Consider the following 27,182-nt stretch of genomic DNA (forward strand, 5'->3'; position numbering starts at 1 on the left):
TGAGTGTAAAATAAATTCTCTGAAACTTCAACCCTGATTGACAGTTGTTTCGGTCACTTCAACGTGAGGTCTGTTGCATCATTTTACTGAGAACAGAAGCATAATTTCTTCCATTTCACTGTATATCTGATGTACATTCATTAAAACAAATCTTTCAATGATAAATAATTCTTGTGTACTTTATATTTGCCTGAAAAGGTGGATAGTTGATGGCTTTTCATCTGTTGCTTTCTGTTAGTTCCTCTAATATCCTGCAGGGGGAGTTTGAGATTAAATGTATGTGGAAAAGTCTCATAATTACTAGAAAATTATTTCTGAAATGTGTTTATCTCCTGGCAGACTTCTTATTTATGCTACATTTAGTATTTTTTAAAACAGTGAGATATATATAAAACGATCAGCCACAACATTAAAACCAGCTGTCTAATATTGTGTAGGCCTCCCTTGTGCCGCCAAAACAGCACCAACCTGCATCTCAAAATAGCATTCTGAGATGATATTCTTCTAACCACAATTGTACAGAGCAGATATCTGAGTTACCAGTTCGAACCAGTCTGGCCATTCTCTGTTGACCTCTCTCATCAACAAGGCGTTTCCATCCACAGGACTGCTGCTCACTGGATGATTTTTGTTTTTGGCACCATTCGGAGTAAATTGTAGAGACTGTTGTGTGTGAAAATCCCAGGAGATCAGCAGTTACAGAAATACTCAAACCAGCCCATCTGGCACCAACAAGCATGCCAATCATTCAAATCACTGAGATCACATTTTTCCCCATTCTGATGGTTGATGTGAACATTAACTGAAGCTCCTGACCCGTATCTGCATGATTTTATGCACTGCTACCACATGATTGGCTGATTAGATAATCGCATGGATAATTGTTGGTGCCAAATGACTCCAGTCAGGCTTCCTAAGCAACCAAACTGGCCCAGTTGTTAGGGTGGGTAGTCACATGGGGTAACCTCCTTGTGGTTGCTATGATGTGGTTCTCGCTCTCGGTGGGGTGAGTGGTGAGTTGTGCGTGGATGCCGTGGAGAATAGCATGAAGCCTCCTCACGCACTATGTCTCCGCGGTAATGCGCTCAACAAGCCGTGATAAGCACGTGATAAGATGCACGGATTGACGGTCTCAGAAGATGAAGAAGAAAGCCTTTATTATTGTCACACACTATACATTTTTCATATATATAGTGAAATTTCTTTGTTTTCACATATCCCAGCTAAGCTAGGTTCAGAGTGCAGGAGTGCAGAGTACAGCACCCCTGGAGCAGATAGGGTCAAGGGCCTTGCTCAAGGGCCCAACAGTGGCATCTTGGCAGTGTTGGGGCTTGAATCCCTGACCTTATGGTCAGTAACCCAGAGCCTTAACCGCTGAGCCGGCGGAGGCATCTGAGATTCGTCCTCCACCACCCGGATTGAGGCGAGTCACTACGCCACCATGAGGACTTAGAGCGCATTGGGAATTGGGCATTCCAAATTGAGGAGAAAAGGGCAGAGCAAAAAAAAAAGATTACTTAATTCAATTTGGTGGAATTTTGTTATGAAATTGAAAATCAAAACAAGTCCTGCATGATTCATTTTTTTATTTTTTATTTTTTTATTTAGTCTGATAATTGGCTTATTTCGATGCTTTCAAGGCATGTTTTAGTTATTTAGGCCAGATATATTTCCATCAGTACTGAAAGTATGTTCAGTATCAAATATAATGTGATTTATATTTATTTATACTTTGCATCATTCTAACATTTCTAATATTGCTAGTCAAAAACCAACCACATAATATAATTATGTGGAATATAATATGATTGTAAAAATGATTAAAAAAATATTTTGTGGTCAAAGCTAATAAAAGAAAACATAGCAATGTTGATGTGTCATACAGTACTTGGCTTGTAAGTTGTTACTCACTGATAGTATTTAACCAAAATAGCGAATGCTAACATAATACTAAAAACAAGCAAACAACTTTTACTTCAGAATAATAATAATAATTATAATAATGATAATTACAGTAAAAAAAAAGAAGACAAAAAAAGGACACACACAAATAGTAATGAATGGAAAAATAAACACGTATGTAATTCACAAAATAAAAGAAAATTATACAAAGTATTCAAATTAACCAAATTTAAAGCAACAGCTTAAAATAGTCTGTGTTTCGAATAATATAATTTTTAATATATATATATATATATATATATATATATATATATATATATATATATATATATATATATATATATATATATATGAATAATATAAACAACAAACACATTTTTTCCCCACGAAGTTTTCAGTTTTAGTAAGGAGGCACACTTTATGCTAGAAAAGTAACCCTGGGTTACTTGAACTCGCTGAAAGCAGCAACTATCATGTACTGACGATGTTGTTCATAGACCCCGTTATAACCTCGCGAGTTCTCGCGATAGCAGCCGAGCGTGATCACGCAGGCCTGTTGTGTTTGACGAGAGACGCTGCGTGGGGGGTTTCGCCTGATGTCATTGGGAAAGAAGCGAGAGCTGCGTTAACACCGCTGTTTCTCATGCTCCGGCGGCGTCTTCTTGCCTTTTCGTCCCTTTTACGCTCACACAGCGCTATTGCACCTCCTCAGGCTGGATTTTGACGTGTTTTGGGGATGAAGGAGATGATGCGGCGGCGCTCGTATAGATGCGCGTGCAGCTGAGGAGAAAGATGGACCGAAACACCGTCGACGAAAACGGCCCGAAACCGCTTTAACACTGTTTCTCCGCCACTCTCGCTCAGATCTCGCCGTTTAGAGCTTGTTTAACATGGACGTGTGGACGTCGAGGACGCTAAACAACAAACCGTGAGGCTCTGTAGCCCGTTAGCTCCTCACAGGAGAACACCGCAGTGGATGAAGATGGAGAAACAGCCCTGAACTGCTATCAGGAGGAAGATCAGGGACTAAACCTGGTCTTAAGGCCGTTTAGGCTGCTGGACTTCTAGCCATATCATATCATATATATCATATACACCGTATCATGCAGCCAGACTTGAGCCCTTAATCGTTTACTGTGTGATTTCTAGAGAGAGAGATTTGCTCCGTTCTTCAGTCACACATAACCAGATAACCTGAGATGGATAAACTCACCATTATTTCAGGATGTCTCTTTCTGGCTGCGGATATATTTGCTATAGCAAGCATTGCCAATCCAGACTGGATCAACACTGGCGAGTCAGCAGGTGAGATGTGATCAGTAACTCTGTAGTGTAATGCTTTATTGATCTAATGATTGCTGAAGATGCATTACTTCTTTTATAGTCCTGCTGATCTAGTTAGATTACTGTACATTAGCAGCCAGGTAACACTTACATTGAATGCATTTAATGCTTCATTAGCTCATGCACATTCAAATATTTCATAAGTCTATAAATTGTTCAATAGTGAGAATCAGAGTTCAGGTATATTGGACAAGCAAGTTACACTTTCAAGGACTATCACTTTGTTGGTTGTACCAAAGCAAACAAAACAAACCACAGTTATGTCATATCAATCGGTTATTCATGATATTTCATTAAATAGACAATATTAACACAGTATTATTTCATATATACACAATATACAACATACCAGGTGCTGTAATGTGCTAAAGATCGGCCGATTCGATACTGATTATTTTGGTGTTAAAGTAACTGATATAATACAAGTGAATGGTGACCAGAACTTTGAAGCTCAAAAAAGCACATAAATGCAGCATAGTAGTAATCCATTAGACTCCAGTGGTTAAATCCATGTCTTCAGAAATGATATGATAGATGTGGGTGAACTGTCACTTTAACAACTTAATCATTTATCACTATTCTCTTTAGTTGATTGGCCTGCTTATAAAATTATTATTGCAGACAGTCTACAAAAAATGTAAGTAGTTTAAGTTGCAAAGTATACTTAAAATTTTAAATATAAAGTTTTTTGCCTAACTTTAGAGGTTAACCCAGTATTAAAGAACCGAATATTGATCAAGTGGAGAAGTGTAACTATTGGTTAAAAACATTGGTTAAACCAATTATTGGTTTGTCTCTAAAATTAACCATGGCTTGGGGCAAAAATGCTACCAAAAGTGAAAAAAAACAAAAAAACAATACCCCTTGAAATTTTAAATGTTTGTGCAGAGAAAGTTCCCATAATGAATTGCTCTGAATTTATTTGTATAAATATACAATTATAGTGTGTGTATATATATATATATATATATATATATATATATATATATATATATATATATATATATATATATATACACACACACAGTTGAAGTCAGAAGTTTACATTCACCTTTGCCAAATACATTTAAACTTTTTTCTTTTTTCACAATTCCTGACATTTAATCGTAGAAAACATTCCCTGTCTTAGGTCAGTTAGGATCACTACTTTATTTTAAGAATGTGAAATAATAGTAGAGAGAATGATTTATTTCAGCTTTTATATCTTTCATCACATTCCCAGTGGGTCAGAAGTTTACAAACACTTTGTTAGTATTTGGTATCATTGCCTTTAAATTGTTTAACTTGGGTCAAATGTTTTGGGTATCCTTCCACAAGCTTCTCACAATAAGTTGCTGGAACTTTTTTTTTAGCCCATTCCTCCAGACAGAACTGGTGTAACTGAGTCAGTTTGTGGGCCTCCTTGCTTGCACTGCCTACAAATTTTCTATCGGATTGAGGTCAGGGCTTTGTGATGAACACTCCAATACCTTGACTTTGTTGTCCTTAAGCCATTTTGCCACAACTTTGGAGGTATGCTTGAGGTCATTGTCCATTTGGAAGACCCATTTGCGACTGAGCTTTAAGTTCATGGCTGATGTCTTGAGATGTTGCTTCAATATTTCCACATAATTTTCCTTCCTCATGATGCCATCTATTTTGTGAAGTGCACCAGTCCCTCCTGCAGCAAAGCACCCCCACAACATGATGCTGCCACCCCCATGCTTCACAGTTGGGGTGGACATGCTGGAGGACATTTCTCCAAAAAGTAAGATCTTTGTCCCCATGTGCACTTGCAAACTGTAGTCTGGCTTTTTTATGGTGGTTTTGGAGCAGTGGCTTTTTCCTTGCTGAGCAGTCTTTCAAGTTATGACGATATAGGACTCATTTTACTGTGGATATAGATACTTGTCTACCTGTTTCCTCCAGCATCTTCACAAGGTCCTTTGCTGTTGTTCTGGGATTTATTTGCACTTTCCCCACCAAACTACGTTCATCTCTAGGAGACAGAATGTGTCTCCTTCCTGAGCAGTATGATGGCTGCGTGGTCCCATGGTGTTTATACTTGCATACTATTGTTTGTACAGATGAACATGGTACCTTCAGGCATTTGGAAATTGCTCCCAAGGATGAACCAGACTTGTGGAGGTCCACTATTTTTTTGAGGTCTTGGCTGATTTCTTTTGATTTTCCCATGATGTCAAGCAAAGAGGCACTGAGTTTTAAGATAGGCCTTAAAATACATTCACAGATACACCTCCAATTCAGTACACCTCCTATCAGAAGCTAATTGGCTAATTGTCTAAAGGCTTGACATCATTTTCTGGAATTTTCCAAGCTACTTAAAGGCACAGTTAATTTAGTGAATGTAAACTTTTACCCCACTGGAATTGTGATATAGTCAATTAAAAGTGAAACAATCTGTCTGTAAACAATTGTTGGAAAAATTACTTGTCATGCACAAAGTAGGTGTCCTAAACGACTATAGTTTGCTAACACAAAATCTCTGGAGTGGTTAAAAAATGAGTTTTAATGACTTCAACTGTATATATATGAATATATTTGTATAGTATAGAGATATATTTCATGATAAAATAAATTTTAGGCCTGTTATACACCATTTTACACAATTTGAGTTTAAGAATTTTTGTCAATGAATCGAGTAAATCTAAATATTCCATGTAAACAGATGATAAACTGTTTAAAGTATGCATGTAACAGTACATATGGGGTGTGCAGGGTGAAGGGCGAAGGGCAGTTTTGGGTGTAATCTGATTACCAATTAGCCAGTTACTGTAATCTAATTATCAAAAAATTTAATCAGATAACTTTACTGATTTCTTCGTTAAAAAAATTATCTACTATACTAATAATTTTCCTTTTAAGTTACTAAGTTACTAAAACACTTTTCACAGAAACACTTAGATTTTTCCACTCAACCAGTTCAAAATAATGTCAATAATTTCTTCATCTCGGAAATACAGATATTCATATGAATTAATTCTTTAAACTAATTAAATATTATTTTACATATATGTGTAACCCAAGTAATGTACTTAAGTTATCATTGAAGTTAGAAAATGTAATGTGATATGAATTATAATGTAATGTTACACTACTAAAAGTAGTTAGGCTAGTACTTTTAAGTGGGTTACTTTTTTGAGTACCGTAACTTAAAACTGGTGAAGAGTGCAGTTGTAAATAGAAATGAAAATGAATATAAAGTATCGCCATCAGCTTGCTGTGCTCTCTTGACATTTCAAGCATTGTGGGTAAAATTGCACCTTGTTTCTTCTGTCATACCTAAATATCACACATGAATATAGCATTCACATGAGCACTAAAAGCATTGTTTTCCAGGTTTCAAACCTTTAAATAAGCTTGCAGACGTGCTTTGGGTGAAATTATTTCCATTCATTCATGAGGTGGAGTGGTACAGATGTTGGTTACTGCTTTTATTAGGTTCTCCACAGCAGCTACAACATCTCCACTGTTATGAAACATCCATGTAAACATGACTGTCCTCAGATGTGCATGTGTACAGGCGGTGCTGTTGATAAACAGCTGCTCTTTGTTCAGCATGTTTAGTAAGTGGGTCAGCAGGGGTTCAAGCACAATCCACTGAATTCAGCGAGAAGGAGCCGACTTGTGTTGTTTTTCCTGCCTGTGAAATACAACAGTGGGGAATCAGGTGTCAAAACAATTGTCCTTTTTTTTTTTTTTTTTTTTAGGAGTGAAATATGACCCATGATATTCGACCTAAAATCCACTGAAACGTAAATTGCCTTGTCCTAATCATAAATGACTTGTTGATGAAGACAATATAGTTAAAGCTTCATGGCTTCATTGCATTGGAAGATTTTATTTCTTTTAGCCTGCCCAATGAAGTTTTCAGAGTTCATTGTTCCCTGCATGCACTTCAATAAACTGAATGGGCTCCTTTGTGAGCTATTGTCAGATTCTTTCCTTCCTGTGAATGGTAAAATCATTAAAGTGTTTGTAGCGTCCCTGCCCTCTCTTTGATGTGGTCGACCATCGGAATGAGGCAGAATAATCCGCTGATGAGACACTGTTTAGGCTTCTTTCGGCCAAATCACGTCTTTGATCTACTTCTAGACGTTTTGACATTTGAGAATTGCATTGAGTTGCATTGAGAATTCTTTGTTTTAGTTTCGTTTTTAAGGATTATTTGTTTATTTATTGGTATGTTGAAAAGTACACAATAAAAGATGTTTTGTCTAGGTTCAAGAAATGGTTATTGTCTTTTTAGTTAGGCTAGTGCTTTCTGTGTTGTACCAGTGCTTAAGAAAAAATGATTTATTTAAGATAGACCTGGAAAGGCTGAGTCTTTAGCTTTACATTAGTTACAATGTACAGTTGTATGTAATTGAGGTCAAGCTATAGTGAATTTTGCCGATACACCTACCGAGAACTAAGGTGTCTGGAAAGATCGGTAACCGATTAATCGGCCCATAGTTTTAAAAACGATTTGAAGGCTGTTAAAAAAAAAAAATCTAATTTTTCCTTACTATGACTGGCACAGGCAAGGGTCCAAAAAGAATAAAATCCCAGATGCAGTTTATTGATCAAACAAAATCCCAGTAATAACCGGCATATGTACAGTATATTCTGTATATACAGTACACACATATATTACCAGATGAGGTTTAATGAGGAATAAGGTTTATTATTCACATGATGTGAAGTTGGAGACTCGATGTATGTGCTGACCGGGCAGGTTTCAATAGTTGTGTTTTTCTTTTTCATGTCCTTCCTTCAGTTTAAAACACTTCATTATCTAATCAAAATAACAACGTATGCATTGAAGCGAGAATAAAAATATGGTGATTATTGTCACTGATGAAAGATTTAGATAAAGATCCCCACGAGATGTAAGTGAATGTTTTTATTTCACCTCTAGATGCCGCTGTTATACTGTAGAACTAAACCGTTACAACTGTAGAATCCTCCAGTGCTGGCCACAGAGAAACAAGGAGGAATAAAAAGAAAAACTAAACTATCGGCATAGATTTTTGATGAAAACCGATAGTTCCGAAAAGCAGCTATCACACCGATTAATCAGTAAAACTGATGTATCAGTCTATCTCTAAAATATAACATGAATGTTATTGAAACAAAGCACTGAAATTAAAATACTTTAGCTTTAAAATCATTGTCAAATCATTGCTTTCCACCCTTCATGTCGACACGCCCCTTCCAACGTCACATCTTAGGAACTCCGTTGTTATATGTAAATATGACTTCACTTGGTTATTCATGTGCTCGGAACTCATACTAACAATTTGTCCGTCCCCACTTGCAGGCTACAATAACATTTGTCGCATCACTCATCCCGCACCATTTGCGCTACAACATGAATGATCACTCAAATTCAAACGGACTTAAGATATAAGTAAAAACGGGGCCTGGGTAGCTCAGCAAGTATTGACCCTGACTACCACCCCTGGAGTCGCGAGTTCGAATCCAAGGTGTGCTGAGTGACTCCAGCCAGGTCTCCTAAGCAACCAAATTGGCCCAGTTGCTAGGGAGGGTAGAGTCACATGGGGTAACCTCCTCATGTTCGCGATTAGTGGTTCTCGCTCTCAGTGGGGCGTGTGGTAAGTTGTGTGTGGATCGCGGAGAGTAGCATGAGCCTCCACATGGCGTGAGTCTCTGCGGTGTCATGCACAGCGAGCCACGTGATAAGATGCAGGGATTGACGGTCTCAGAAGCGGAGGCAACTGAGGCTTGTCCTCCGCCACCCAGATTGAGGTGAGTAACCGCAACACCACGAGGACCTACTAAGTAGTGGGAATTGGGCATTCCAGATTGGGGAGAAAAAGAAAAAAAAAAGATACAAGTAAAAAAAATCTGAAAGATTTACAATGTAGGGATGTAAACCAAATGTATAGTGTGTAAGCAACCGCATGGCAACATTCTAATGCAGCCTTTGAGTGGAGTTGTAAATATAGTAAAGTTCCAAGACAATAAATGGCCGAACAAAGTCATATTTACCAGCAGGAAACTCTGAATTCTAGATGATACCCAAGTTCCACAAAAGATGCTGAAATTATTTAAATTTCAGTGCTTTATTTCAATAAATTTAATCACAGAGCTTATTGTCATCAACTAATATAACAAATAATTCTTTGTGGTGTGCATTAATAAAATAAAATAATTAATACAATTAATAAGTCATGCAATATTCACTTATGCTTTGTTTAATTGTTTTAGTTGTTTTAGTTTGGCTTCTTCTGAATTTTGTTTCCCACTTGAATGCAGGACATGTTGTATTAACAATGCCCAACTTGGATGTAGAAGCTTCCAAGGTGCACTTGAAAGCAGCATAAAAGCCACTACAAACACCTTAGCAACCACATAGCAACACTTTAGCAACCCATAACACCCTAGAATTATGGCAACGAAATGGATGAATGCAGCCTTTGTAGTGTTTATAACCTTTACAAGAACACCAGCATAGACTTAAATAGAAAATGCTAACCTTTCATAGTCCCCTGGTTTTCACATAAAAACAAAGAGTCAACACTACCATAGATATCCAAAGAATAAAGCAGATATAAAAAAATAAAAAAAAAATAAATATATATATATATATGTATATGTGTACAGTTTTTACCGGCTTCTCACTTTTGCATAGCCATAGTCTTTATTGTCAAGCCAACATCTACTGACATTTATTCTTGGCAAGAATTTAAGGAATAATTCTCCCAAAAATTATAATTCTCTCATCATTTACTCACTGTTATACAGTCTCAAATTCGTATGACTTTCTTCTGTGGAACAACAACGAAGATATTTTGAGTTATGATGTAAATATATACATACAATGCAAGTCAATGGGATCACAACACCAGCTCCAAAAAGGACATAAAGGTAATACACTGGGTCGAGTGGTTTAATTCATGTCTTCTGAAGCGATACAATCGGTATTGAGCTGTACACGTGCTCTGCTTATGCGTTAAGCGCAAGGGAGTTTAATCGAGCTTCAAGTCATGTTCACGCCTATAGGTGACAGCAGATGTCAAGATTTATACTGAAAAAAAAGACTTCTTATGGTCTGTTCTAACCCAAAATCTATTGTATTGCTTCATAAGACATGGCTTAAACCACTTGAGTCTTACGGTTTACCTTGATGCTGTCTTAATATCTTTATTGGAGCTTGACATTTTTGGACCCCGTTGACTTGTGTTGTACAAATACATTCACATCAAATATCTCCATCAACATATCTTCATTTGTGTTTAGCAAAAAGAAAGTTATACGAGGTTGTGATGGAATGAGGGTGAGTAAATGATGAGAGAATTGCAATTGTTGGGTTAACTGTTCCTTTAAGATTCATCACTGTGATCCAGTCACAAGTGGACAGCATTAAATACAGGTAAATATAGATGTTAACATGTGTATTTAGTGTTTTATATAGAGCACTTAAACCTCATTTCCTCCAGTGCTCTCATCTCCAACTCCAGACAGGCACCCAATCTGTCCCCCTTCAAACCATAATAGAGATTTGCAATGTTTTTAAAGAACTCAAAATCAGTTTTAGTGGCATTTTCTGCTCAGTCTCACATCTGCTGTAGCAGTGAGACAGCGGTAAGGACTGTGTATGTGTTCACTGTTTCAAAATTAAGTTCTGTACACATGTAATCTGCAGAGATGAGAAATTATGCAGCGGAGACCTTAAAACTCAACCCGTGACTAAGAACCCAAGGGCTTGTAGGGACAAAACACAAGTTGGTGGTTGTGACATTTAGAAAATGAAAAACCCCTCCAAGCCTTTTATTCCCAGACAACAACTCAGAGTGAGGAATGATTAATTCAGCACACTGTCTCTGTGTGAAAGCATACAGTACTCATTTCAGTCTCCAGGCAGGGGGCTGATTGTTTGGAGATTGTTGTAGTGTCGTCAGAGGCGTTTTTAACAGCACTCTTTCTGTTTGCATCAAAATAAACTCCCGAGTCGAAATGCCGCTTCCTCCTCTTGCTTGTGAATGCAGAACCCTGGAAAAATTCGCACTGAAAAACAAAACATGGAGTATCTTCAACTGGAGGTTTTAAACTTGGAGGTTATTTTCAGACCCAGACAGAGTCTAAGAGTCTTCACCTTTTTGCATTTTCTGTGCTTATTTTGAGGGGGAAACTGTTAAATACAGTGGCAAGAAAAAGTATGTGAACCCTTTACAATTGTCTGGTTTTCTGCATAATTTGGTCATAAAATGTGATCTCATCATCATCAGTCAGAAGTATAGACACACAATGTGCTTAAACTAACAACACACAAACAATCTTTCATCTCTTTACTGAACACATGTCATCAAGCATTCCCAGTTCTGTGGAAAAAGCAAGTGGACCTTTTAATTTAATAACTGGTACATCCTCCTTTGGCAGCAATAACCTCAACCAAGCATTTCCGGTAGCTGCGGATTAGACCTGCACAACGTTTAGAAGGAATTTTGGACCATTCTTCCAGACAGAACTGCTTCAGTTCAGCCATATTCTTAGGATGTCTAGTGTGAACGGCTCTCTTGAGGTCATTCCACAGCATCTCTATTAGGTTAAGGTCTGGGCCACTCCAAAAGGTGGATTTTCTTTTTTTGAAGCCATTCTGTATTGAATGTACTTGGATGTTTAGGGACATTATCCTGCTGCATCACCCAGCTTCTCCTGAGCTTCAACAGGCGCACTGCCACCCTGTCATTATCCTGTAGGATATCATGGTAAACTTGGGAATTCATATTTCCCTCGATGATGGCAAGCAACAATTCTTGTTGCATTTTAATCTGTTTTGAATACTATTCTGATGCTAGTGAAACTTTGTAGTATGGCACTTTTCATACCACTGTCTCCTTTAAATGATTTGCTTTTGTTTTCCTCTTTTGTAAGTCGCTTTGGATAAAAGTGCCAAATGAATAAATGTAAAATGTAATGTAAATGTAAGCGGTCCAGGCCCCGAAGCAGCCCCAAATCATGTTGGTATGCGGTGCCCTTTTTACGCCATATGTAGTGCTGCGTGTCCTTTCCAAACAATTCAGCCATAGTTTCATCAGTCCACTAAATGTCTTCCAAGTAGCATTGTCAAGGTGGTGTTTTGCAAACTTCAGGCACCCTGCAATGTTTTTGTTGGAAAGCAGCAGCTTCCTTTTGTAGTGCCCTGCCATGGACACCATGCCTGTTTAATGTTTTCTGTATAGTAGACTCATGAATAGAGATGTTAACCAGTTCCAGTGATTCCTTCAAGTCTTTAGCTGTCACTCTAGTGTTCATTTTTACCTCATTGAGTCATCTTGGCTGGATGTGGCTCTTGTTCGTAATGTGGCAGGTTCCTGGTGAAATGAACACTAGAGGCTCTATAACAACAATAACTTTTATTTGCTTCCACACAAATCAGTAGTAAAATGGTAGATTATCAGCTTATAAACACTTTTCACCCTGTTCCCCACCAGTGTTGGGTGCAATCTGATTACAAATAGCTACTTACTGTAATCTAAAGTTTTAGCCAAAAAGTAGTGTAACACATTACATCTTACATTCTTGTAACAAGATTACTGTTACAGATTTCCAGTTAATATAATTTTAAGTACAGTACTTTTTTTTTTTTTCTCCCAATTTGGAATGCCCAGTTCCCACTCCTTAGTAGATCCTCGTGGTGTTGCGGTTACTCACCTCAATCCGGGTGGCGGAGGACAAGTCTCAGTTGTCTCCGCTTCTGAGACCGTCAAACCACGCATCTTATCATGTGGCTCGTCATGCATGACACTGCGAAGACTCGCAGCATGTGGAGGCTCATGCTACTCTCCGCAATCCACGAACAACTCCCCACACGCCCAATTGAGAGCGAGAACCCTTAATCATGACCACGAGGAGGTTAACCCATGTGACTCTACCCTCCCTAGCAACCGGGCCAATTTGGTTGGTTAGGAGACCTGGCTGGAGTCAGGATTACACATTTATAACATATTTATGGATAATGAATTTAAAATATGAATGTTTTTGACAGGAACAAGGAGGAATTTTAGACATAATTTTTGAATGAATTTAAGCAGAAAACAAAAAACTTTGTGAAAAGTGTCTTAGAAAGTAACTTAAGTAAAGTAATTAGTAATGTGAATAGTTTTTACAATGAAGTAATCAGTAATCTAATTACAATTTTAGTAAAGTAGTTTGTACTGGATTATTATTATTTTTTTTTTGAGTAATTTACTCAACACTGTTCCTCACACAAAGCTGTCTTAAGACATCTAAACTCATGACTTCTACACTGTCATAAAAAAAATTGCAATAATTTTACCTTTAGGGGTAAAATGGCTCATCACTGGGCAGTATCTTCAAAGGTACACCAGTGTACCCTTTAACATAGGTGCATATTAGTACCCTTAGAGCTTGTACCTTTTTAAGAGGCATATATGTACCCTTGGTGACTAACTTGGACCTCAGTGTTATGGTACTTTAGTGTACCTTTTGGAAAAGGTGCAGATTAGGCCTTTTAAGGGTACTGCCCCAGTGATAAACCCTTTGTACCTTATGAAGGGCAAATTTGTACTCGGTACAGCATACTAAAAACTGCCAACATGAGGTTTAAATCCCATGTATTAAATAACATGACAGATTTAATAATTTGACATTTCTCACATTTTGTCTTCAAATATAGCAGGATACATATACATTTATTCATCAGTTTTGCTTAAAATAAGATTACTACATTTTCCATTTTAACTAACTTTTTAAATACTCTTTAATACTTACCCAAAAATGAAAATTGTCATCATTTACTTACCCTCATGATGTTTCAAGCCAGTATGATTTTCTTTCTTGCACTGAACATAAAAGGAGAGGTTTTAATGAATATCACAGCCTGTCTTTTCAATACAATGGCAGTGGACAGTGTCTTATTTTAAAGCTCAAAAAAGAACTAAATGAACACTTGAGCCACTGTGAACGAGCTTCGCTCATGCACTTATTAACACGCAACAGACATAAAGATTTTGACTAAAACTTCAGGTTGTTTCTCACTAAAACCTATAGTATGCCTTCAGATGACTTGAAACATGACGTCACATGGACTACTTATTGGACTACTTGTGGGTCCTTTAAGCTTTAAAGTGAGGCTCTATGCACTGGCACTGTATTGAAAGAACTGGCTGTGATATTCATTAAAACATCTTACTGTCCTCACATAAGAAAATAGTCATACAGGTTTGAAATATCATGACGGTGAGTACAATATAACATTTTTCCTTTTTGGGTGAACTGTATCTTTTAAAACATTTTAAGAATAACAATCAATTTATCATCAAAAGAATGTCATTGGCCTGAAAGTACATTGACCTGGGTAAATTATATTCCATTCTGGATCAAACTTTTGTATGCAGGAAGTGTGGAACATTAAAATCTTAATGCAAAGAAGCCATTTGGTGTTGATACTTAAAATTCAAAAGCAGAGGAATTTCCTGTGTGGACAGTCAACTATGCCTTCCTCCCTCTGTTAATAGTGTCTTCTGAAACACAGTGGATGTCTTTAAATGATTCTTCACCCACATTGTTGCCATTGCATGTTGCAGGAAGTAAGCATATTTTCATGAAGGGCAAAAAAAAAGTCTTTAAAAAAAGAAAGTATGCACTGAAGGCAGCATTTACCCCCTCTTCACTTGTTATTTCCCAACACGCCGTCCAGTTTGATCAGGACTTGAACCCTCCTTGTGAAAGCCTTTTCCCAGTCAGTATCTACCAAGTGCATGGTTGGATATGGTGTATCAGTGTCACACTGCAAGAGGAAATCAAAATGTCAGAACAGTATTAAAACCATGCAATGTCTGAACTGCATTATGCACTGTATATCAATCACAGTATCACAAGGTGACAGTTTGCAACTTTCCAAGCTGTACAAATTTGCTGACAGAACTTATAGTATTACATCATACTGACTTCAAAAAATATTTGTTTGACAATATTCACTACTCGTATAAAGCAGCAGTAATACCACTGTAAATACCTGGTAGATCTTCTGCATGTATCTGCTCTTTTGCTTCAATGTAGATTTTGGCCAACAGGATGTTTCTTGGAGCAAGCTCATGCACCTCTGGCACAATACTTGTGAACCCCTCCATGATGCACTGGCCTCAGCTGACAGCTGATAAATGGATTCGGTCAATTTCATCACATAACTGCAAATAGTTGATAGTAACAAAGGAAAGTTAATCATTCACATTAACTTTATTAAAAGGATCATACCAGTCTTGTGAGGGCAGGTTCATCCAAAAATAAGAATGATGTCCGAACTCACCCGTATGTCACTACAAACCCGTATAACTTTTTCTTCTGTGGAACACAAAAGCTGAATGTTTGAAATCTTCATAGTGTTTATTGGACAAAATGTAAGTGGATAGTGACTCAGAGAAGAAAATAAAGGAGAAAAAAGAGGGAATAAAACCCCCATAAACCACAGTAAAATTAATCAATGCTACTCGCACTATATTTCAAGTTTGGTCACAGGATGCAATAAAAACAAGTGAGGATTTCAGCACTTTATTGCTTTAATTTGTCAGTGAATAATGACTTAGAATACAGTGCTCAATTCATTTAAATTACTTTTTTTTTTTTTTTTGTCCTTTTTTTCAAGCTTGACAGACCAGAGTCACTATTCACTTGCATTATGGCAAATAAACACTGCAAAAAAATTATAATTCGCCTTTTGTGTTACATGGAAGAAAAAAGTATGTGGGTTTGAAATGACATTAGGGTGAGTAAATAATGGTAGAATGTTCCTATTTGGGTAAACTATTCAACAACTTTTTAGCAATATAAAAATGCCCGCAAAAGTGACAGCAAAGTTATGTGTCCCTCTGATTTTCCCCCTTTGTCTTTACAGTGTCATTCTAAACTACTGTTCCAGGTGCTACACTGAAATCAAACATGTATTTTAAGCTGAGAATTGACAAAAAATTATCTGTGATATTACTTACAATGGAGAGTTTTTATCCACCACAGTCATTTCATCTTCTGTCTCCCTTCTCCACCATGTAAAGTTCGCTGCATCTGGTCTTGTTTTTAATAACCAAGATATCTGGTAGCATCTTGCCAAACCATACATGCAAGACATTTGCATTTCCCTCAATAGAAGATGCATCCTCATCAGTGACCGCAAACTCCTGTTTGAGCCAAATAAAAAGTGAAGAGAAAAATATTTGTTCATTAGACAAATGCACAAACACAATCTTTCTCATCTGAACTTAAATTTTGCAACCACACAAAGGTACTCTTTTACTCAGCAGCGATACTCTTAATATCTGAATTCTCTGCTTTGAAACGTTATATATTAAGCTTGTAAATTTACGCATACAAGCTTATTCAAATTGCAAGGTCACTTGAACTGATTGAGCGTTGCACTTGCGATGTAAAGGATAGGGGTACGAGTCCTGAAGAGCACATGAGTCGACATGTGAGCCGAAAGTGTCACAGAAGCAGCACAGAATGAATCGGTTGCTTCAGCAATTGCGTTTTTCATGACACATTTGCTTTTTTAGGATACTATCAGTTAGGTTTAGGGTAGGGAGGTAGGTTTTGTTGATTTAAAACTCTGAATCTGTTTGGGAGAACATTTAACTCACTTTTTGTGCCACATGGTGGACCTTTCACATCGGAACTGCTACAATATGTATAAGTAACCACAATTTCATTTTGCAAAAATATTGCCACTGTCATATAATTTTTATGAGATCAGGCACTATATTTCAATTAGGATGCTGTCTAGGAAGTTAGCTACTTAGGCAGTACACTGTTTTGAAATGGAGCCAAAATCTGTTGATCGGAGGTGAGAGAGTACTGCACTCTTATTGGTAGTTTTTATCAAACTACCAATAGAAAAAGCTTAATCAAATTAGTTTATCAAATTCACAGGGTAAATATATATTTTTTTCTTTTTTTTTTTCTCCCCAATTTGGAATGCCCAATTCCCAATGCGCTTTACGTCGTAGTGACTCGTAGTGACTCGCCTCAGTCCGGGTGGCGGATCTGAGACTCTCAACCCAAGATTCTTATCATGTTGCTTGTTGAGCGCGTTACCGCGGAGACATAGCACGTGTGGAGGCTTCACGCTATTCTCCACGTCTTACATGCACAACTCTCCACGCGCCCCACCGAAAGCGCACCACATTATAGTGACCACGAGGAGGTTACCCCATGTTACTCTACCCTCCCTAGCAACCGGGCCAATTTGGTTGCTTAGGAGACCTGGCTGGAGTCACTCAGTACGCCCTGGATTCGAACGTGCAAACTCCAGGGGTGGTAGTAAGCGTCAGTACTCGCTGAGCTACCCAGGCCCCCAAATCCATAGGGTAAATTAACAAACACGCAAGATTTGTAGAATTTTGTGACTGACAGGTGTTCCAGTTCTGCGGAAATCGCCAGTGTTCAGTATGTACAGACTATATGTGGGCCTGGTTATTTTGTCCTGATTCATTGTAAATTAATTTAGCCTTGTACTGAGGAGCTCTTAGGAAGATGATTTTATGAAAAAGACTGACATGCTCTTAAGCAATGTTTATCTGAATCCATGAAAGGAATGATAACGGGCTGAGAGAGACAGCTCTTGAAAAGTGATGAGGCCAGTCTGTTCAGATTGTGAAGAACGTTTCGGGTCCTTGCTCTTCAAGACAACATGGGTTTTTTAATGGCTGATAATGAGAACTAGAAAGTGGGGTGAGGGATTTTGAGTCGATTTAAAAGCCGATAAATATATTTCATATACTACGATCTAGACGTGGTGCAATGAATAGAACAGAACTCGGGTGTCTCTAGAGACGCGTTTTAACTTGACAGGGCTCTAAAAAATGTGATGCTGAAAAATCAGTGAGAATAAATGACAGAATTTTCATTTTGTATGTACTTTCTCTTTAACCAGCCTTTCATAATCCATTCAAATCTGAATTAATAAAGTCAAGTCCTATTTTGTTATTTTCTGCCAAATATTCTGTTACACAAGTTAAATGCATTGTTAATAATGTTTCATGTCTTTAAAACTGGGGAACTGTTTGAGCGTTAGCCTACAGGGCTGATGTGCCTGATGTCATATTTGGTGGCATGTAATTTGCAATTGAATGTTCAGCACAATCATCTTTAGGCCTGTAATGATAATTACGTTATCGACTTATCGTACGATATATGGACATGACCTCAAATTTTTACTGACTTCGATATTGCACATTGTGTTTGCATGCGTGTTTGTTTACATAAGAATGAATGTCACCAACATTTTAGCCAGTCGCGCTACTTCCGTCTGCTCTCTTTTTTTTTTTTTTCTCTCGAAGGCGACAGGTGAAGATTACGTGACTCGACATTGATGCTCATCCGTGTGTCCAGGACAAGTGGACATTTTGAACGGGCAAGTTAAAGAGAATTTTACTTGCCCGACCGGACAAATAGCCTTATTAAAATCTCAATAATGAATGTTAGCTTTATTGACGCTGACTACCACCCCTGGAGTTGCAAGTTCGAATCCAGGGTGTGCTGAATGACTCCAGCCAGGTCTCCTAAGCAACCAAATTGGCCCGGTTGCTAGGGAGGGTAGAGTAACATGGGGTAACCTCCTCATGGTCACTATAATATGGTTCGCTTTCAGTGGGGCGCGTGGTGAGTTGTGCATGTAAGACGTGGAGAATAACGTGAAGCCTCCACACGTGCTATGTCTCCGCGGTAACGCGCTCAACAAGCAACATGATAAGATGAGCGGATTGACAGTCTCAGATGTGGAAGCAACTGAGATTCGTCCTCCGCCACCCGGATTGAGGCGAGTCACTACGCCACCACGAGGACTTAGAGCGCATTGGGAATTGGGCATTCCAAATTGGGGAGAAAAAAATAAATAAAATAACGAATGTTAGCTCAATAGCGTGGGATTGTGGGGATTGAGCACAATTTTAATCATTCCTCGCATGTTTCACTTTCAAAATGCGGGGAATTCCTTCTATCACGTCGCCCTCTCTCACTCTCACCTTCAGTCGTGGTGCAGCGTTCAGAAGCTTGTGAGTGCGAGCAGTGCGCGTATCTACTGAACTTTAGATTTTACATATATAAACGGGTATAAGCCTGTTAATTGGACATGCGAATGGTGTTGTACCACGTCTCTATAAGCGAGCGATGAAATACAACTATTGCTCTCAACGAGATTATTTACCCAAAAATGAAAACTGGGTAACACTTTCCAAAAGGTTCCATTTGTTAATGTTAGTTAACTATATCAGTTAACATGAACTAACAATAAACACCACTTTTATGTAATGTATTAATTGGCTAATGTTAATTCCAACATGTAGTATATTAATACATTTTCATACATTAAAATAAAAAGTTGTACTCTATATGTTAACATTAGTTCATGCACTATGAACTAACAATGAACAATTGTATTTTTTTTAGTAACTAACATTAACTAAGATTGATAAATGCTGTAAAATATTGTTCATTGTTAGTTCATGATAGCTAATGCATTTTCTAATATTAATGAACCTTATTGTAAAGTGTTACCATAAATTCTGTCATCATTACTCGCCTTCATGTGTTCCAAACCTGTCTGACTTTCTATCTTCCATGGACCTCAGAAGGAGATGTTAGAGAGAATGTTAATTTCGGTCTCAAGTCACTTATTTTATGAAAAAAAGATGCAGTGACATTGAGTAGTGACTGTGAGTAACATTCTGCCAAAAATCTAATTTTGTGTTCTTCAGAAGACAGAAATTCATACAGGCTTGAGGGTGAGTAATGATTTACCGTCTTTCTGCACTGTTTTCCGAGCTGGGAACAAAAACCGCAGTTGGAGATGGAGAGGGGCCTTCCCGACATTAAATTTTTTTTTTGACATTCCGATTCCAATGTTTGAATATTCTTAAGAATTAAAAGTTCATTGCTCTTTGAAAGGGTGTACTTGCATTATTATGCTATCATATTATCATTATATCAGTGGCATAAAATGTCTTAAAATGACAATAATATCGTTTATCGCAATTATTTCTGGGACAGTATATCGTCCAACAAAAGTAGTTATCGTGACAGGCCTAATCATCTTTTCCATAAGCTATAGTAAAATTTCACAGTACTTCCAGAATTTATTTTTGTTTACCATGGGTTCATCATGGGCACAGGATGTGCTTCTGAGAGAATTTCATATGTTAAAAAGAACAAGCCTGCAGCGGCAAATACTGCCTCCGTTTTCCACCCTCTGGAGTTCAGAGGCTGTTTGACTCATCTCCATACCGCTCCATATCTCCAGCGCTACACAGCCTGCACTAATGAGAGAATAGTGATGCTCAGGAAGCAGACGTGTTTGCTTCATTTCCTGTTACATGGACAGCTTGTGAACAAGAGAGTGGTCCTGACTGTCTCCAAGAGGTTACTGCTGAAAATTTGATTGGCCAATGAAATGCACAGAGCATCCACTCATTAGAAGAGACCCCCCCTCCCCCCTCCCCATAGGTTTGTCACCATTGTAAAATGAGTAGTTTAGTTTCTAATGGGGCTGCACAGTTATTCAAATTAAAATCTAAATTGGGTTATGGCCTTGTATGATTATCAAACCGCAAGAGACTATGATTTAATTAGGGCTGTCAATTAATTTTTAATAAAATTAATTGTGTGATATGCCAATTAATTTATCAAAGTAATCGCAATTACCACATACTATATATCAGTATTTGCTGAATGAGGCCCTCAAATAAAGATAATTCAATTTATAATAATCAAAACAACTATAAATTTAAATCTAATAATTATGATAATTCAAAATATTTTTTTGGGAATTGCACGAATACTTGAACTGCAGTACTTTCACAGTGCATGTGAGCTGCTCTAAATGTGCTAAAAACTCATGAACTTCGAGCGTGCACAGAAGAGCGCGTCAACCGGTTATTCTGAAGCGCACGTAGACCATGGTATTCTGTCTTTAATCACAGCCTTTTGCAGTTTAATAATCGCATATGACCATATTGCCATTTTGATGTTATTTTGATTAATTGTGCAGCCCTGAAGGATTACGAAATAAGTCAGCTGACACTTTCTTTATTAAACTTAAAAAAAAAAAAAAAAAAAAAGTATTAAAATCATTGTGAAATTCATGATATTGCTTAATTTTATATTGTCAGCAAAATCATCAGTACAGTTTTGTAAATATTTGATATATCGCCCAGCCCTAATTGGTGGAAAAGTTCTTTATTATGGTGATGTGATTAATTTTGTTAATTTGAATGTGTTTTATTTTCTATATTAAACCACACTGAATTAATGTGATAAATCAACATTGACTTAAAACAACTCAAATGGATAGTTTGCATGCACTGCATGCTTTAAAGTGAAGGGATAGCACTATATTCTGTCTGTAGTCTACTACACAAACTCAAAGGGTGTGTGGGGCTTTTGATATCGTGTTTCACACTTGGTTTGTTTGAGTGGTCCTAGAGCAACTCACAATATGTGACTGCAAGTAATCGGCTCAAAGTGTTCAGATTGGCTAAACAAAAAGCTGTTTAAAGTTTGCTGTTTAAAGAGGACACCAAAGGGGCCGTTCAGACTGAAAAAATGTTAAACGCGGTGCCATGAATGGAACAGAATGCAGAGGTCTCAAGACATGTTTTTATCAGTTGAAGTCCTTATTAACTTGACACAGCATCTAAAAAGCATTGCGCTCCTGCATGAGACGCTAACCAAAACAATGAAAAAAATCGCTTGCATCCCTTGACTTGAGTTGAACACGGAACATTTCAAATGTGCCATTCACTCGAAACCACATTTTCTGAATGTATTGATTTCAGATATCTTTATTGTGCAAACAATAAAGACACCTCATCCTCGATTATCACAAACAAAATTTCCAGTGAAAACCGTATTGTGCTGAATAGTGTATTTCTAGCACCAGCAGCTCTGGTCTTGTTCTCTGCTTGAGAATTACTTGTAAATGAAATGTTCCAGGTTTATTTATCCAGATGTGTTCTTTCAAATGACGTCCCCTTCTGTGAGCAAGTGTGTTTGGGAAAGGAACACAGTGTGTGTTTGTGCGCTGCGACCATCTAAACTGTAGTTCTGTGTGTGCGATTCGCTGTTGTCTGTTATTTAGTGTACCATAGCGTGCCAGATGGTTGTAATGAAAAAAATTAGACATTGAAGTTGTGAATTAGCGCAGGGGATTGGTGGTGCTGTGGGAAACGTTTACCGGATGCAGACACAAGTCTTTATCAAGCACTTTAAAAGCTTTCTTCCCACAGGACAAAATGCTTCTTTCCCATCATCAAACTCTGGCTTAAGCCCGTTCAGTATTATGTGTTACCAACCCTGTAATTGCTCATACTGATAAAGGATGGCAAAAGTTGCTCACCTTTCTTGCAAAATGCAACATGAAATCCTCTAGAGTTTGTAATGCAGATGAGCATTTTCGACTTGAGATGACTGAAGAGGCTACGATGGTTTATTGGATTTGTAGTGCGGTGCTGTATACACTGAAATTTCTTATGAAGTCCACATACTTTGTCTTGTGTAATGGCATGTAAATACATTTTCAAATGTATGCAAATATATTTGCAGTTACTCTAAAGTGCAGATAAAGTGAACACAGAGTGCTTTGCGTTTTCAAAGCATGTATGAGGGATCCACGCTGCAAAGTGCTGCAGAACAAGTGTTCTTGTTCACATACAAGCCAAAATGTTTGCAAAGCACCCTGCTGTAAGCAATCAAGAAACTATAGGGACATGACTGTTTTAGCACCATTTGTGACAACAAAATGAACATAAATCGGTCAAATGAGAACTTCTCAGAATCTCAGCCTCTTCTCTGGGTCATTTGCATAAGGTAAATATTGACCTGCCGAGTAACTGAGTAGTCGGCTACTTTTTTTGGGCGGTTAGTAAAACTGAGTAGTTGTGCAAGCCCTGCTCTGTATCCACTCGTAGCAACCGGTGAAAGGTCCTTTGCTGGCATGCAATGGTTCTTCTTGATCAGTGATTCTGAAGCTTAACAGTCTTCACTGCCTTAATACTTGTAGAGCTCATTACATAATAGAGCTGTGGAATATAATCGTTTTTACGATGCATTGCGATGCAGAATCGTTCACATCAGCATCGATGCATAAAAACAAAAGAATCGATTTAAAAAAAAATAATAAATATCATATACAATATATGCCGTACTGTTTTTAAATAAAGTAGTCTTATTAAATATGAATAAAAAAGTTTCCTATGTCCTCCGGAAGCAAAGCACTTGCGTCTGATGTTCGTAGATTGGAGACATGGCGGAGGGAGAGCAGCAGCCGGTGCTTAAAATGCACTTAACTTTTGAAAGTAGATATTTGGGCACATTTCGGTTTTTACTAAGATAAGTAGAAAAATGAGCTTGATAAAAAAAAAATATGCTGTGTGCAAGACATGTCGAACCAAGATTAAATACTTTGGCAATACAACAAATATGAGGAATCACATCTCCCTTTTTCACCCAGAGCTAAATTTAGCAGCAACCCCGCAAAACACAGCTAATCAGCCAACAATACAAGCTATGGTATAAAATTTACCTCAGAACTCTGAAAGGGCAAAGAAGATCACACAGTCCATTGACACATTTATTGCAAAGGATCTCCGCCCTTACTCAGTCATGGAAAACACCAGCTTCCTCCTCCATACCCTGGATACATAATCCCTTCTCTGAGTTTTTTCACAGACACTGCTATACCTGTTCTGTACAATGACACAAAGTCCAGAGTGATGGAGTCGATGCGTAACGCCAGCCGAGTGGTCATCACCTGCAATTCCTGGACATCCATCGCCACAGATTAATATGTAATGGTAACTGCTCATTATTAATAAAAGAATTGGAGGACAAGATGCATCGAGAGTCGTTTTATAATTGCATCGTTACCCTCTGAATCGTAATCGAATTGTGAGGCAAGTGAAGATTCACACCTCTATTACATCCCCTAACTTCCCCATGATGTCAGATTTTATCTTTGGAGTGACGCACAGTCTCGTGCCATTTGTCTTGAAAGCAGCATTTCCTTTAACTGGACATTAGTGTCCTAAGAAAAGCATGGAATATTAATTTCTTTTGGCCACTGTTGAGTTCTTGTGGAAACTCACTCAGGTTCAACTTGTTTTTAAACATACATTTTTCCGCCTGTATGTGGATGGAACATTGTAACAAAGTCCCTTTCAAGGCAAGTCAGTTCACTCTGCGGCTATCTTTGTAACACTCATGGAGCGCTATTTTTCTATGTAAACAAGCAGCATACAAGTGCTATCTATTTGAATGGGGAAAGACAGAAATCTCCAAAACGGTTGGTCAAGATTGTTCAAAGAACATATTTCAAATCAGCAGTAAAATCTGACAATGCTGGAATCATAAATTGTGCTGCTTTACCTCAGATTACACAAAAAAACAACAAAATTTTCCCGGTTTGTATAGCTAATGCGCATGCGCGTTCTCAAGTTGACTGACAGATGATGTCTGTATCTTAAAGGTGATTGGTAAGGCAGGACTTCCTTTTCTACATCTGTTGACCGTTGGACGTTCCAATTTCTCCCATTCATTTTAATAGAAGTGGTCCATCTCTGCTAACAAATCTACTGTAATATGACAGTGAGTTCTGCTTGGGATGTGCATGAGTATCGATTAATCAAGTAATCGTTAAGCTTTAAATATTCAACTTGTAAATACATTACTCAAATATTGAAATTTTATTTGCCTGCCGTGGACAACAATTAAGCTGCTTCTCTCACCTAAATCTTAATGCGTTGGTTGGCGCTGCAGATCCATTAAAGGAATAGTTCACCCAAAAAAAAAAATTCTGTCATTATTTAAAGGGATGGTATCACCTCAGATGACTTATTTAAATTTTAATTAATCGGTAGGGCTGTCACGATTATTAAATTTGGCTGGCGACTAATTGTCAAACAAAAATTGCGACTATGACGATTAATTGTCTCTTTTAGGGTTTTCATGATTAATTGTCATTTCATATTTAACTTATAACAAAGATATAAATCAAATAATAAAATAGGGTTAATGATTCCTTTTAAGGCTTTAAAAACTTGAATGACATGAAAATTTACTTAAAATATGTCTCTCTTTTTGGTGACTTTTGGTCCAAAAAAAAAGTTTTGGTACATTTACACTGTTGTTTTGGAACTCCTGTATTTTATATTCTATATTTTCTATAAAAAATAAAATATAATTTTTATATTATATTTTGCGATGGTGAAGTATTTCTGTCCTAATTTCTTCACTTTACACATAAACTAAATAAATAAAAAAATAAAAAGTGATTTTCTTCCCTTTTTCTCCACAATTTGATTAGATTAGTCGACTACAGAATTACTCAATGGCCATCTCTAATTTCCTTTACGCTGTTCAGCAGCAGCACTCTTTTCACTGTCTGAAACACTTCACTAGTTTCAGTGCAGTGTACTACTGTATAACTATGAGAGGTGCTGAGGTATTATTATTATTCTGACTGGATGTGGTGTAAAGGACAGGATTTCCTCAGTTCTTCCAAGTCCAGGATGTTTTGGTGGATTCCCCGCAATCCAATGCCTGTTTTCCAGATTGTAATGAGAATACTGCCCCCATTTTCTCTCTCTCTCTCTCTCTCTCTCTCTGTCACTCAGGTTCATCGATGCATTTAAAATCCACTTAAAGCTTCTGTAGACCTGCTCATGCCCTTAACAGACATCACGGCACCAGTTTCAGTCTTAGCTCCAGAATGCACTTAAACAACAGCATACAGAGCTGTGCTTATATCAAAATCATGCAAATGATTTCAACAAAATGCCACTTTAAAAAAAAAATCTGCTGCCAGATGTAAAATTCGACAGAGTCTGTTTTGACTTCTTCATCTTCAGTAAAGTAGCTTGTGTGCAGCAGGTTTTTGCATAGTCGAGCTACAGTCTTCATCTGTCTGTCCAAGTACACGACACAATGCGTGATTGAATATTTGACGCTGACTACCACCCCTGGAGTCACAAGTTTGAATCCAAGGCGTGCCGAGTGACTCCAGCCAGGTCTCCTAAGCAACCAAATTGGCCCAGTTGCTAGGGAGGGTAGAGTCACATGGGGTAACCTCCTCGTGGTTGCGATTTAATGGTTCTCGCTCTCAATGGGGCGTGTGGTAAGTTGTGTGTGGATCACGGAGAGTAGCATGAGCCTCCACATGCTGTGAGTCTCTGTGGTGTCATGCACAGCGAGCCATGTGATAAGATGCGCGGATTTACGGTCTCAGAAATGGAGGCAACAGAGACTTGTCCTCTGCCACCCGGATTGAGGTGAGTAACCGTGCCACCACGAGGACCTACTAAAGTAGTGGGAATTGGGCATTCCAACATTGTGAGAAAAGGGGATATAAAGCAGTATTGTGTGACCATCAGGTCTGTTAACAGTTCTTGAAGATCTGCATTCTGGCACCAGTGTGTATGAAACGCTGTGCTAAAATACTGCCTACATATACTGCCATAACTGCCTACATCACTGCAAAAGAAATAGTTTTGACTGTGTTTAGAGCTTGCTGTCTGAATTGATAGTAATGAGAGAGTAGGGCTGCAACAACTAATTGATAAAATCAATAATTATCGACAATGGAAATCGACAACGAATTTCATGATCCATTAGTTGGATATTTGTGGCGAGCACAGAGAAGCCAGTGACGTCACTTCACGGCCCAGTGAAAATGTGCTGCATGATGAAACTCGTTTGAAGCGGAAAATACATGACCCAAGTTGTCCAGCAGAGACCACTTTAAATAAACACTTCAAAGATCATCATAAGCATACAGTTTTATATGGATCGGTTGCGGCGTCAGGTGCGTTGAAAGAGTTTGACCTGCTTAAGGGTTGTTTCACTCCAGTGCATAACTTACATTTTACTGCTTTTATCCATGTTTTATAATGGATACTTAATATGAATTCAAAATCAGGCACGTATTT

At 37.8% G+C, this 27,182-nt stretch overlaps 1 protein-coding gene across 1 annotated transcript in view; it reads left to right on the forward strand.

Moving 5' to 3' along the window:
* Nucleotides 1–2,449: 2,449 nt before the first annotated feature.
* The window catches only part of mosmoa (modulator of smoothened a), a 50,766-nt gene continuing 26,033 nt past the window's right edge, over nt 2,450–27,182 (forward strand). The window contains exon 1 of the mRNA XM_051714532.1: nt 2,450–3,207. Within this exon, the coding sequence (XP_051570492.1) occupies nt 3,102–3,207 (106 nt within the window). The 5' untranslated portion in view covers nt 2,450–3,101. The remainder of the gene's footprint in view (nt 3,208–27,182) is intronic.

This window comes from Myxocyprinus asiaticus, chromosome 13 (genome assembly GCF_019703515.2).
Source record: "Myxocyprinus asiaticus isolate MX2 ecotype Aquarium Trade chromosome 13, UBuf_Myxa_2, whole genome shotgun sequence".
In the NCBI taxonomy this organism is placed as follows: domain Eukaryota; kingdom Metazoa; phylum Chordata; class Actinopteri; order Cypriniformes; family Catostomidae; genus Myxocyprinus; species Myxocyprinus asiaticus.